Source organism: Anolis carolinensis, chromosome 4, assembly GCF_035594765.1.
Source record: "Anolis carolinensis isolate JA03-04 chromosome 4, rAnoCar3.1.pri, whole genome shotgun sequence".
Taxonomy (NCBI): Eukaryota; Metazoa; Chordata; class Lepidosauria; order Squamata; family Dactyloidae; genus Anolis; species Anolis carolinensis.
This window is the reverse complement of record NC_085844.1, coordinates 175,275,286-175,288,806: the sequence shown is the minus strand read 5'-3', so window position 1 is coordinate 175,288,806 and position 13,521 is coordinate 175,275,286. Positions and strand designations below refer to the sequence as shown.

The following is a 13,521-nucleotide window of genomic DNA, read 5'->3' as shown; positions in this document are numbered from 1 at the left end:
TGCATCAACTTGTATGCGGTTTCTTTTCACCTCTATGCCCCCCCCCAGCCATTTTGATTTACATTCTCTTTCCAAAATACCATCAGATTCAGTTATACGAGAATGTTGAATTGCAGAAGCGTTTTGTAATGCATCATGGAGTAATAAACTAATTTAGCATAGGCTTTCAGTAAGCAAGATTTGAAGACTACTTTAGGACCAGCTATCATATTTTGAAGTCATGAAAACTTGACATGACTGAGTATGGTTTTTGCTGCTTGTGGTAAAGTTGCCACATGTCTCCTTTGTAGACACAACTTGCAAGCCAGTCAGTGGTTGCCAAGTCACTGTAAAGCTGGTAAAAGTGTGGTAAATGAATTACACTGTGATTTCTGTTAAAGCAGAACTTCAACTCTGCATTTGCTGAAGACGTGCCATAATCCTCTCTCTCCTTCAATCTGTCTCTCTGTGTGCAAATGGGGAGGATCATTCACAGAAGCTCAGATCTACGACCAGTTTTAGAGCTGCATGTTATCCAGTCATCAGCATTTACCTACAATCAGAGAATTTCAAATCTATTGTTAGTCCCTTCTCTGCCTTTTTAAGTAAGCCTAAGTGGCTCTACAGCTAGGAAATTGATTAAATAATTATGATTGCTCATGCACAAATGGAAATGTTCTTTCGACTGGCTGTTACCTTTTTTTTTTATTGTGAGAGGTATCCAGTTCTTTGAAGTTAGAACTTAAGCCACAAAACTATCCCCTTTAGCTGACCTGGTTCCAGGAAGCATACCTTGTGGGATAGGTTTAGTTTGTACAGTAGTCCCTCCACTTTTGCAGTAGCCCTGTGGCCCTAACCCCCTGCAAAAGTAGAGGCCCTACTGTAAAAATTCAACTTATCTTGCAATGAAATGATGCCATCAGTATACAGATACCTCTTGTATTCAGGAATAATGACTGCTCGTTGATTACAAAGTTCATATAACTAATATCAAATGGTCTATACATTAAGTTCCGCTAAAATCAAGTGTAACCTTCCAGTGAATTTGATGTGGAGCCTTCACCCACAACTGACCATACATTTCCATTCTTCAGAAACATTTCTCATGCTGAATGGTTTCAGGATGTGATGACCTCTTCTGGAAGAACATTTCCTAATGAAGTCTTGAGTTGGAAATACCTTTAGATGCCTTTAAAATGACTAATAGCCTTCATTATGAAGGTGATCAGGTTGTTTTTCCGGCCAGTGGCTAATGGGTAGTGAAAAAAACCCTGATTGTATCCATTTTAATCCTGGGTTGCTGTGAGTTTTTCAGGCTGTATGGCCATGTTTCAGTAGCATTCTCTCCCAATGTTTTGCCTGCATTTATGGCAGGCATCCCCAGAGGTTTGTTCAGAGGTCTGGGGATGCCTGCCATAAATGCAGGCGAAATGCCAGGAGAGAATTCTACATGGCCATACAGCTCAAAAATCTTACAGAAACCCTGTTATTCCAGCCATGAAAGCCTTCAACTACACATGTAAATCCTGTTTGTTGCTGCTTTTCTTAAACTGTGCATAGAACAGAAGATCACTTGATACTTAGAGCAGGAGATGATGAACTGCCAACCTGGAGGAACCTATTCTCCATGTCAGATGCAATTGTTCTGGCAGCACCAGTATGGAATCAATGGTGGATGCTGGGTCTTTTCCATATGGTGGGTAGGCAGCTGAGATCCAGTGTGATCTAGTGGTTTGAGCATAGGATGATGATTCTAGATTACAGAGTTTGATTCCCTGTTGGCCATGGAAATCTGCTGGGTAACTTTGAGTGAATTATATATTCTCAGCTTCAAAAAACTCCTGTGATAGGTTTGCCTTATGTTAAAAGCACCATGAAGGCACACTACAGTAACAACAAAACTAATTTGGAAAGGCTGTTTTAGTTTTCACCCAATTTGATCTAATGAATTGTGAGTCCTTGCAATGTAGGTTCTTGGATTTTATTCATTGTTACGACTTTTTGGATAGTTGTACCATTTTGAGGATGGCGTTGTTTGTAGCAATTTAGTAAATTTGCACTAGAGTTATGTTCATCCAATCAACCTCATACATCCCATTAAATGATATGCACTGTAGTTGCTTTCTTATTATGCAATTTTTAAAGTCTTGCCCCTGTTTATATATTGCTTCTCATAAATGACAAAAATAATGGAAATATATGTTAGTATCTTACAAATCATATATTTAAAATATATAAATGAAAGGTTTTCATGAGATATGTTGTGTCCCCATACATTTTGTTATTACAATTTATGTATGTGTTTGTATCTCTTATAAGGTGTTGTTTTAACCTCTGGTTTGCTAGTAAGCCCCCAGTGATGCAATGGGTTAAACTCTAGTGCCGGCAGGACTGCTGGCCCATAGGTTGGAGGTTTGAATCCGTGGAGAGCGGGTGAGCTCCCTCTATCAACTCCAGCTCCCCAGGCAGGGACATGAGAGAAGCCTCCCACAAGGATGGTGGAACATCAAACATCCAGCCGTCCCCTGGGCAAAGCCCTTGCAGACAGCCAATTCTCTCACACCAGAAGCAACTTGAAGTTTCTCAAGTAACTACTAACACACACAAAAAAATCAAACTGTATGACAAAATGATGCATGTCTGAAAATTTTGTCATCAACATGAAATGTTTAGAACTTTCTGGTCTAGAACAACAGAAATGTTGTTTAAATATCTAAAACAGACAAACAAACAGAATTTCAGTAACAAATACCACAGCCTTCTAACACTTTTTCCCCATCTGGAAGAACCTTTAGATCTCTATTATTTTATTATAGTGCTATTGTGAAATTAATGATACCTAGAAAATTTGTTTCACAGGCAGCTTACAAATAAAGACAAAGGGAAAGCATACGCTTCGATAGCATTAATTTCGGGTCCTTTTCCAGTTCCCTTCTTTACTTAAAAATTTCAGTCTTGCTTTTTAAAACTAAGTCTGCCATTTCCAAGGATGTGAACAGTAGGCTAAATTCAGTAAAAATCCAGGTTACTTTGGTACCCAGGAGGGTCAGATGATAAATAAATTTGGCTTTTCTTTCTCTTGGGTGTGTTATTGCATTTTATGCCTCTGGCAATGGCTGGCCTGTTTCAAAAATCCTGGTCTAAGGGAGGGAGGGGGGATAGTTGGTGGAAAATCTGATTGTGAATAATTTGGGCTAAAATACGGGCTTCGAGTTTCTGTTTTGGTCCAGATCGCCTTTTCTATTTTTAAATGTTTTCCGCATGTTTCATTTCAGAAGAACAATGCCCTTGATTATCGGCAGTTGCTGTTGCAAGGACATCCAGCTATCCCTTTTTCATTATGATTTATTTAATGCTGTAAAAACTTGCTTTGATTCACTGCTTCCTTGAGCATCTTTGGTATAACCCAGCCTTCCACAACCTGGTGTCTTCAAGATGTTTTGAAATGCAAGCAGCACCATCCCCAGACATTGGTTGGATTAGCTAAGGTGATGGAACTTGTAGTCACCTTTTATTGTGTCAGAAGTGAATTGAGAACATACTGCAAGTCATTTCTGGTGTGAGAGAATTGGCCGTCTACAAAGACATTGTCCAGGGGACGCCCAGATGTGTTACCATCCTACTGGGAGGCTTTTCTCATATGCCATCATTGGAAGCTATGGCTGAAAGATGGGAGCTCACTCCGTCTCACTGATTCAAACTGCCAACCTTCAGGTCAGCAGCACAAGGGTTTACCCCGTTACGCCACAACGACCCAGTTTGTGGCATCATAAACCAATAATAAAAACCAATGATAAAGGAGGATCTTGTATCCAAGATCAATCATATGGGAGATCCGTCCATTTGGGAAATGTAAAATGTATAGGAGGGTTCATGGACAATTTCAACAGAAAGGAAGAAACCATGAAAATGAACAAAATCTGGCTATCAGTATTTAAAAAACCCTAAAATCAAGACAGCAAATAAAGAACAATACTCTGAAAACAGAGGAATTCCAGACATGAATCAATCAGGGGCAGCTAAAACCTCCCAACAAAGGATTCTCCCAGGTAGGAAGAAGCCAGACCATGAAGCTGGCAAGGCCATTAATGCTAATCAAGGTGATTGGTTACAACATTCACACTGGCCTCCAACAGGCAAGAGTTCTTTCTCCCACCCTGGACCTTCCACAGATATATAAACCTCCTTTGCTTAGCTTTCTAATATACCTCACAACCTCTGAAGATGCCTGCTATAGATGTGGGTGCAACATCAGGAGAGAATGCTTCTGGAACATGGCCATACAGCCCGGAAAATGCACAACAACCCAGTGATTCTGGCCACTTGAATAAAGTCAACCTGAGGACAAAATCTCTTTTCAACAGGAAAGCTCTCTTGTTCCTACCAACCATTTTCTAAGTGGCAAAGTCTGAGGGGTTATAACCCTTAGCCATATAGTCGGAAGCTATCTTTCCTTCCCCTCTAAGTAGCATCACTGGGGTAAACCTTTGAGGCAAGTGACTTTGTGGCTTGTAGTATCCACTTTGTGATTCAGGAAGGTGAAATAGAAGTGCTCTCGATAGATAGGTGTGTCACTTGAGTGTATGACCCCCTTTTCTCTCCTAATAAAAACTCGCGCCATGCCTATTATATTTGTTCAGAGGAATACAGCAAAATTCATAAGAATCATATTGCTTATGTATGATAAAAATGTTGGAAGAGGAAAGATAGCTGGCGTGTATATGTAAGTGGTGAAGCAGCTGCTAAATATAAATCTACTTGGCTTATCATTTGTACAAAGACCTAGGAAGTGACTCAAAATTGGAGAGTGGGTTTGAGCAAAGAAAATGCCAGTTAGCAAGCAGTTGCAAGTGACAAGGTTCATTCAGCTCTGTGGAATTCCTCTGGCATGTTTCTGTTGCTAAACAGCAGCTAAAGCATATTGACTTTCCTTCATTGATCAATGGCTGGCAGAGGGACTGGAAGTGATTTAGCTGCAGGATGGTGAGAGCTGTCTAACAGCAAAAACAAAACAAAGCCAACCAAACAGTGCAACACATTTCCAAATGCAGCCAAATACACAGACAAAGCAAATATGGAAGGGCTCAGTAATGTCCTCCATGTTATTTAACATCTACAGGCAACCGCAGGGAGAGATCATCCGGAGTTTTGGAGTTCGGTGCCATATATACGCAGATGACACCCAACCCTCCTACTCTTTTCAACCAAATGACAAGGATGCCATCCTGACCATGAACCCGTGTCTGTCAAGTGTGATGGCCTGGATGAGGATGAACAAATTGAAATTGAGTCTTGACATGACAGAAGTACTCCTAGTCAGTCATAGGGCCGATCAGGGTATAGGGTTGCAGCCTGTGCTGAATGTGGGTCACACTCCCCTAAAGTCACAGGTCCGCAGTTTGAGGATACTCAGCGCTGACCCTGGAGGACTTTGTGTTGGTGGTGGACAGGAGGGCCTTTACACAGTTTAAATCTGGTGCACCAACTGCGCCAGTACCTTGAAAAGACTGATCTGGCCATGGTGGTACATGCCTTAGCCACATCCAGATTAGACCACTGTAATGCACACTACATGGGGCTGCCCCAAAAGAGAATTCAGAAACTTCAACTGGTTTAAAAGTCAGCTTCCAGACTGCTCACAGGAACTGGGTACAAGGAAAGAACCACCCCTCTTCTAAAACAACTGCATTGGCTACCAGTCTGTTTCCATGCACAGTTCAAGGTGCTGCCTTTAGCCTATAAAGCTCTAAATGGTTTGGGCTTAGCCTACTTAGCAGACTGCATCTCCTCCTACTAGCCCACATGAGCCCTGAGCTTCTATTCTGCTGCCCTGAAGACTAGGACGTGGAATAATGGCTTCAAACTACAGGAAAGAGGATTCCGCCTGAACATTAGGAAGAACTTCCTCACTGTGAGAACTGTTGGCAGTGGAACTCTCTGCCCCGGAGTGTCGTGGAGGCTCCTTCTTTGGAGGCTGTTGAGGATGCTTTGAATTCTCTGCTTCTTGGCAGGTGGTTGGACTGGATGGACCGTGAGGTCTCTTCCAACTCCATGAGTCTATGATTCTAATAATACTTTTAGTTGAGTCTGTCCAAAAGGTTGGGCTATTGATGAACTCAGAAAGAAAGAGATTTTACATGGAGACTGCTCCCACTTTCATTTCATTATGGTAGCTGCCAAAATCCTAGCTGCTGTTTTGGTCCAGCAGTAATATGTGAGGCAGTTACAGCTGGACCAAAACAAAAAGGAATTCTGGAATAAATTTTTAGATTATAATCATGCCTCAATTAACAAAGCCTCTGACAAAGAAGCTCTTTTCCAAGAAAGTATTTTTGTGCTCACTCAGCTCCCATCTTTCCTTACCGGAGTCTTAACCCATATTTAAAAATGAAATCAGTGTGGACAGTGGAGAAAGGGTGAAGGATAAGTCTTACCTCACCACCTTGTTTAAAAAAAGCAAACATGACGTATATCAGTTTAACTACCAAAATGGAAATGAAATGAAAAGTATAAGTTGGTAAAAAGAAACTAAATCATTTCATGATGCCTTTTGAAAGATGCTTCAAGTAGTCTCTAGAAAGTTCAAAATCTTTTGTTTGCAAGGATAATCTGATCTAGTTGTTTCATTTCCCATATGCATAGCATTAGTTTTGAACAAAAGGTTTGCTGAAACATACTGAGCTGTTATCTCATCTTGTACCGTAAGCACCTATCCCTCCTCTGTCCATGTTATATATGCTCTTGATACCATATTTTACATTAAGGAAGTAATACTTTGAAAGTCATACCAGTATGCTTCATTAACTATGATATGCCAGTACTATATGATTAATTGCTTTTCTTCACATTAAGGTCTTACTGTGCTTACTGCTTTAGAATTTTTAGACAAGGCAGATCTACTCTGAGTAAGTTCAGATATGGTCTTTATTTTGTTATCATCTTACTTTTTCCTCAGCCTGCTCCTCCAGACTTGTAGAACCTTACTGGGTTGGGTTTTTAATGCTAGACAATGTAGTTTTTATGGTTTGCATATAGTTTTTAATGACTGTTAAGTTTTAAAACTCCATATATTGTTTAATAGTTTTTAAAAATTACATTTATATTGATGCAATTATTGATGTTTTTGTTATTGTATTGTTTTCAAAATTGTCACATATTTATTCTGCCTCATTATAAAGAGAAAGGGGGAACATCAATGAATACAATTAAAAAAATAATGTGAATAGATAGACTGTTCCTGGTTGAAGATTTTGCACACAATTTTCAGGAAGAATTTGCCATTCAAAATACCAGTTTCCTCTCTCAGTTCACTTAATATGATTCACTTAATATGACATGGTTTGGCTCCGCAATGGTTCTTTCAATTGCAGAAAGGGAAAAAGGGGATTTTATGCTAGTAACTTGATTTATTCTAAAGAGTAGATGAGTCATTTGGAATGATCATGTGCTTATGCATCTCTTAAGAGTGCTCTGCACCAAAGGATTTCCCTCCGTTCTCCTTCCATATTGTGCAATATATACCAAACCAAATTTTTCATTTGATGTCGCTTGATCTCCTGTGGCCTTGAAGGCTGTTCAAGAACTCCAGAAAAAGACATGCCATATGTTGGATAACTTTTGTAATACAATATTAGTGCAGGATGACCTTGTTATTTGCTGTTTGGGGTCCCTATTTATAAGCAGTCACATTTTATGGTTCCTATCCAGATTTTTAGGTCAGTCAAATCCAGGGCCTTGAGAGAGACTGTAGAAATGATAAATGAATCATCACTTAGAGCCCTTGCAGATTGGAAGGTAATATAGGAATACTTCAAGCAGACAAATAAATAAAGGATCTCTCCCCTTGAAACTCCTCATTAAAAATACTCTAGCCCTCTGAAAATTTTACCTTTCTGACAGTCAAAACTCAGAAAGCTCTTCTGCTTACATCCATAAGGAACCTTTTATTGCCACAGATATTATGGTCCTTTCTTGTTCTTGGCACATTTCTTTGCTTGAGAGGAGAAAAGTGGAGCAGGAAAATACTTCAGTAAAGTTTCCATCGTGGTCCTAATTTGTTTATTGACAGCAAACCTTCTTTCTGAAGCTAAGTAAGTAATTATTCTGAAAAAAGTCCAAAACAGATGCTATACAAAGGGCTTGAGGATAGACCAAATCAGGGAGCTACCCTAAGCCAGGGTGCCCCCTTTTCATGTGTTTATAGCTTAGGAGATTGAACCTTAGTTGCTGTTGAGCACTTAACCCTCCCAGCAAAGCCTAGCTTTTGTGTTTCAGCTAAGCAAATAATTGCTTCTCATATCAAAGCAGAATAGAAAGGGGAAACACTTTGTTTAAGGGAGGAGAGTAAGATGATGATGATGATGATGATGATGATGATAATACATAGTAGTGAAATTAGGGCTGCTTATATTTAGGAGAGATGTAGCAGGTAAGAGTTCTATTGCACTGCCAAAACGCCCACTTTCCATCCATTTCTCCAGTGGCAAACCACACCTTGTTCTTAGCATTCAAAATAATTCTCAGCCTCTAATAGGGATATGTATAGCAATACACTGCACAAAGTAAAACACATTTTTGATCCCAAAATCACAAAATCACTGTATTTCGTGGACTTTCAGGAATATACAGGAAGTAAAATGAGTACCTGTACAGTGTTCCCTCACTACTTCACGGTTCACTTTTTGCAGATTTGATGTTTTGCGGTTTTTCAATAAACTCTAAAAGACTATTATAAATCATAAAAAATTACAATTTACAGCCTAAGGAAGGGAGGAAAGAGAAGCCAAAGAGAGAGAAAAGGAGCCCAAGCGGCAACGGGAGGAGAAGGAGGCGATTTATCAACACACAATTGGTTGATAAAGACTTAAAATAGTGTATAACTACTAAAATAATGTATAAATATTTAAATAAATATAGTGTCCCTACTTTGCAGATTTTTACTTATTGCGGGTGGTCCTAGAACATAACCCTCGCGATAAGTGAGGGAACACTGTACTACCAAACACTCCTTTTTGAATATTGCTATTAATATTCACGTGGAGAAATAGTAACTCTATTAAGATACCTTCAGCCTTGTTCAAACCAGACCCTGACTGTTTATCTCCATCTTTTGCAAGTATCATAGGTTTACTGTTTAACTTGGTAACTGGTCCCAACAACATCTTGTATTTAAACTTCAGTTGCGTGTATGTGTATGTGATTGTGCATTCTGACATTGCACAGCTGGGATAGGTATGTGCTTACCCTGCATAATCAATGTTGCTGAAATATCCTGCTGTGTGTATACTGTGTAACCTCCATGAAATGAAAGGACTACCATCCACTGTGGTTGGGCTCTGGGAGACAAAGAGTCATAAAATCAAGGCAATAAATTTGTTTCTCTTAGCAACCAGAAAAATTATCTTCCCATCAGAACGAGGATGTTTCTGTCCTGGATATCGTTTCTTAGGCAGAACCTTGAATTTCTCAAGAAGCCTTTGTAATATAGCATCTGGAAAATCCTTTAGGTGCTGTATAGGTAAAACCTGCCAATTGTAGACCCAATAAAAAAACCCTTTACCTCTGTTTGATGTAGAAACCTCAATGAACTGAGGCTCATTCTTCTTTAGGATTCCCCTGTTGCTCCTAAAATGCAGTATCTTCAGATTTATAAAAAAATATCCAAAGTTGGCCATATAGCAAAAGAAAGTAAGGCACCCAAATCCACAAAATAGCAATACCTTTATTGGGCCAATCAGAAATGCACAATATACTTCATGTGAGCATTTGAAGCTTCACTCTCTTTGTCATCTGGTGAGATTTACTCATAGAGCACCAACAGGTTTTCACAACAGTTACAATGAAACCACAGTGCTCTGAATTATGTAATGTGAATAGGCCCAACTGAGGCGTGCAGATTAATCTGTGGGGTGTGTGTGGTTCAGTCAACAGTTCATTCAACCCTTGGATTTATCAAGGTTTAGATCACTTTCTGAGAGCCATGTAGCATCGTAGCTTGAACGTTGGGACTTCAGAAGACCAGGGCCTGAATCTCTCTCTGCTCATCCATAGAGACCTACTGGGTGATCTTGGGCAAAGCACACTTTTGGGCTCAAATGTAGCAATGGCAAACCTACTCTGAATAAATCTCAACAAGAGAATCCTAGAATATTAAGCATAAGGACACGTAAAGTGGTTCACTGTCATCCCAAAAATTGAATTTGGAGAAGCTGTGTAAGGAATATTAATGCTTTTGATCACTACTAATGAAACTTTTCAGAAGGGAATCATTAAGTAAGGGTTTCCAATTTATTTTGATAAGAAAAACATAGGGGGAGTGTGTGTGTGCGTATGCATGTTTTAGATGCACATTTTAACTTGGAAGTGAGGTAATCCAGAATACAATTTTAACCGCAGGTGGTACCTGTCTACACTGTAGAATTAATTCAATTGACACCACTTTAACCGTTGTGGCTCAATGTTGTGGAATCCTGGGAGTTGTAGTTTGGTGAGGTACTAGTACTCTTTGGCAGAGAAGGCTATAAAGGCTGAATAACTACAACTCTCAGGATTACTCTGCATTGGGCCATGGCATTTAAAGTTGTGTCAAGCTGCGTTTATTCTACAGTGTAGGTGCACCCAAGTCCGATGAAATGCAGCTAGGATGGCTAATAGGCAGGAATATTGGCACCTGTAGTTCCAAACATATTAATGGTCCCAAATCAGGGAAGGTTGGTCTGAATCAATCAAAGAGAAATATGTAGAGTTCAGTTGCAATGATGAAATTGCCATTGCTTTGTTTGTGCTTTTCCTGTATGGTAGGGGGTTGGACTAGATGACCCATGTAGTCTCTTCCAACATGATTCTATGATTAATAACTGCTTGGATTTTGAGTTGATTTAAAAATGCATCTGTGCACATTGACTGAGGGCACATCTACGTCGTAATTGAGTTTGGCACCACTCTTAACTGCCATGGGGCCTGTGCTAGGAATCCTAGGAGTTGATCTGATGAGGTATCACTATTGCCCAGAGAATTATTGGTTGCCCTCTTCCCCTCTTTGGAAGAACTGTATAATTCCTGCTGCTTTAAGAAAACTCAAAATATGCTTAAGGATCCATCTCACCCTGGATGTTGTTATTATTTTAATGGTTACCATCTGGCAGACGGTATAGGATGATAAAAACAAGGACGAATAGGCTGAGCGAGAGCTTTTCTCGTAGAGCTGTGATTATATTGAACTCAGTTTCACATTGATGTGGTGTGAGTGCAATAGTGATTGGAATGTGAAAGGATGGGTGTTTTGTTTTGTCATTTGTACATATATATTTAATGTGATTGCAGGTGGCATTCAATTTTGTTGTATGATGTAAACAGTTACAATAAAGATATTCTATTATATAGTTAAGGTAAAGCTTTTTCTCTGACATTAAGTCTAGTCATGTCCAACTCTGGGGGTTGGTGCTCATCTCCATTTCTAAGCCGAAGAGCCAGTGTTGTCCATAGACCCCTCGAAGGTTATGTGGCTGGCATGACTGCATGCAGTGCTGTTACTTTCCTGCCAGAATGGTACCTATTGATCTACTCACATTTGCATGTTTTTGAACTGCTAAGTTTGGCAGAAGCTGGGGCTAACAGCAGGAGCTCACTCCACTCCCCAGATTCGGACCACTGACATTTTGGTCAGGAAGTAGAGCAGCTCAGCGGTTTAACCCGCTGCGCCACTGAGGCCTCCTATTCTATTCTATACCAGTCCTCTATAGTAGAGAAGGCTCAAGACCAGTCATGGGCAAACTTCAGCCCTCCAGGTGTTTTGGGCTTCAGCTCCCACAATTCCTAACAGTCTACCAGCTGATATGAATTATAGGAGTTGAAGTCCAAAAACACCCATGCCTGGTCAAGATTTTGTAAAACAACACAACTCCAAGGATCCCATAGCACTGAGTTATGGCCATTGAGAAACTTTATTAATGCTACACTGTTGTAGATGCATCCTTAGATAGCATTTGGGGAAATGGAGATTCCGAAAACCAACAATTGAGCAGCTGGCAGTGAAGGCCGGATTTGCAGGCAGAGGCTCCTGTTGCGCCCAGGGCTCCCATGGAAAAGCTTGACTGACGGCTTTGTTCCATTCTCTTCCTCAGGATCCCAGGGCTGCTGCTTCCTCCAAGGGGGAGCTTGGCGAGGGGGGCTCCTTCCTGCGGCTCCTGCGCCAGGGCACCATGCAGAGTCCCCGCAATGCCACCGAGGTCCAGATGAGCCAAATGGTCCAGCCCGGCCACGCCAACCACCGAGGAGAGCTCAGCATCGGACAGCTCCTCAAGTGGATCGACACCGCTGCCTGCCTCTCCGGTGAGCCGAGCTGAGCCTCAGTCACTTCTGCTGATGCTGATGCTGCTGGCTGCCCTGAGAAGACAGAGAGAGGGCAGGGAGGCAGGCGGGGAGGGAGTCTGGTTTCTTGGCAACCTTCCCTTGGGGGATGAATCCAGTGGCTCCAGCATGTGGCCTCAGCCAGTGCAAGCCGTGCTCTTAAGGTGGATCCAGGCAGTTCTTTCCTAGGCAGAGAAGCACAGAGAGAAGAGAGCCCCTTTGCATCTCAATCACCTAGATAATATAAATATTATTATATAAATATTTATATTATTATAAATAACATAAATATTATAACTGTATATATAATGTATATATTGTATAGGAATACCATGTGCTTTTCTTGCATGGCAGGGGGTTGCACTAGATGGCCCATGCCGTCTCTTCCAACTCTTATTCTATAATTCTTGAATGCTTTTTTTGTTATTTATGATGCATCTACACCAGGGCCCAACAAACTAAGGCCCATGGGCCAGATGAAGCCCTTCATAGTCATTTACCCACCTTCCAAACTTTAGACTTAGGGTCACCCTAAATCTGAAATGACTTGAATGCACATAACAACAACCACAATCCTAATTAACTTGATTCTCTCATCAGCCCAAAGCAGGCACACACTTCTCACTGAAATATCTGTAGGTTGATGTGAAGAGTCACGGTGGCATCATGGGTTAAACCCTTGTGTCAGCTGGACTGCTGTCCTAAAGGTTGGGTTGCTGACCTGAAGGTTGCTGGTTCGAATCCAAGAGACGGGGTGAGTTCCTGTCTGTCAGCTCTAGCTTGCAGGGTCACGAGAGAAGCCTCCCAGCAGGATGGTAACACACCTGGGCGTGCCCTGGGCAATGTCTCTGTAGACTGCCAATTCTCTCACACCAGAACCAGTATGTTCTCAAGTCACTTCCGACATGACAAAAAAGTGAGTTCAATTTGTTATTCATTGTAAATATTGTATTGTTTTTTAATACACACACACACCGCAAATAAGATATGTGTGGTGTGCATAGAAATTCATGTTTTTTTGTTCAAACTGTAGTCCCCAACAGTGAGGGACCGCAAACCAGTCCTTGGCTTAAAATGTTTGAGGACCCTTGCTATAGAATCAATGCACTTTGACCCCACTTGAACTGCCCTGGCTCAATGCTATGGAATCATTGGGGTTGTAGTTTGGTGAGGCAGCAGCATTATTTGCCAGAG

General features: G+C 40.9%; 1 protein-coding gene across 5 annotated transcripts in view; it reads left to right on the top strand.

The window, feature by feature from the left end:
- The window catches only part of acot11 (acyl-CoA thioesterase 11), a 166,686-nt gene that overhangs the window by 104,856 nt on the left and 48,309 nt on the right, over window positions 1–13,521 (top strand). For all 5 annotated transcript variants that reach the window (XM_008109397.3, XM_062979602.1, XM_062979603.1 and 2 more), the window contains one exon: window positions 12,102–12,309. In XM_008109397.3, coding sequence (XP_008107604.1) covers window positions 12,102–12,309 — 208 coding nt within the window. The remainder of the gene's footprint in view (window positions 1–12,101; window positions 12,310–13,521) is intronic.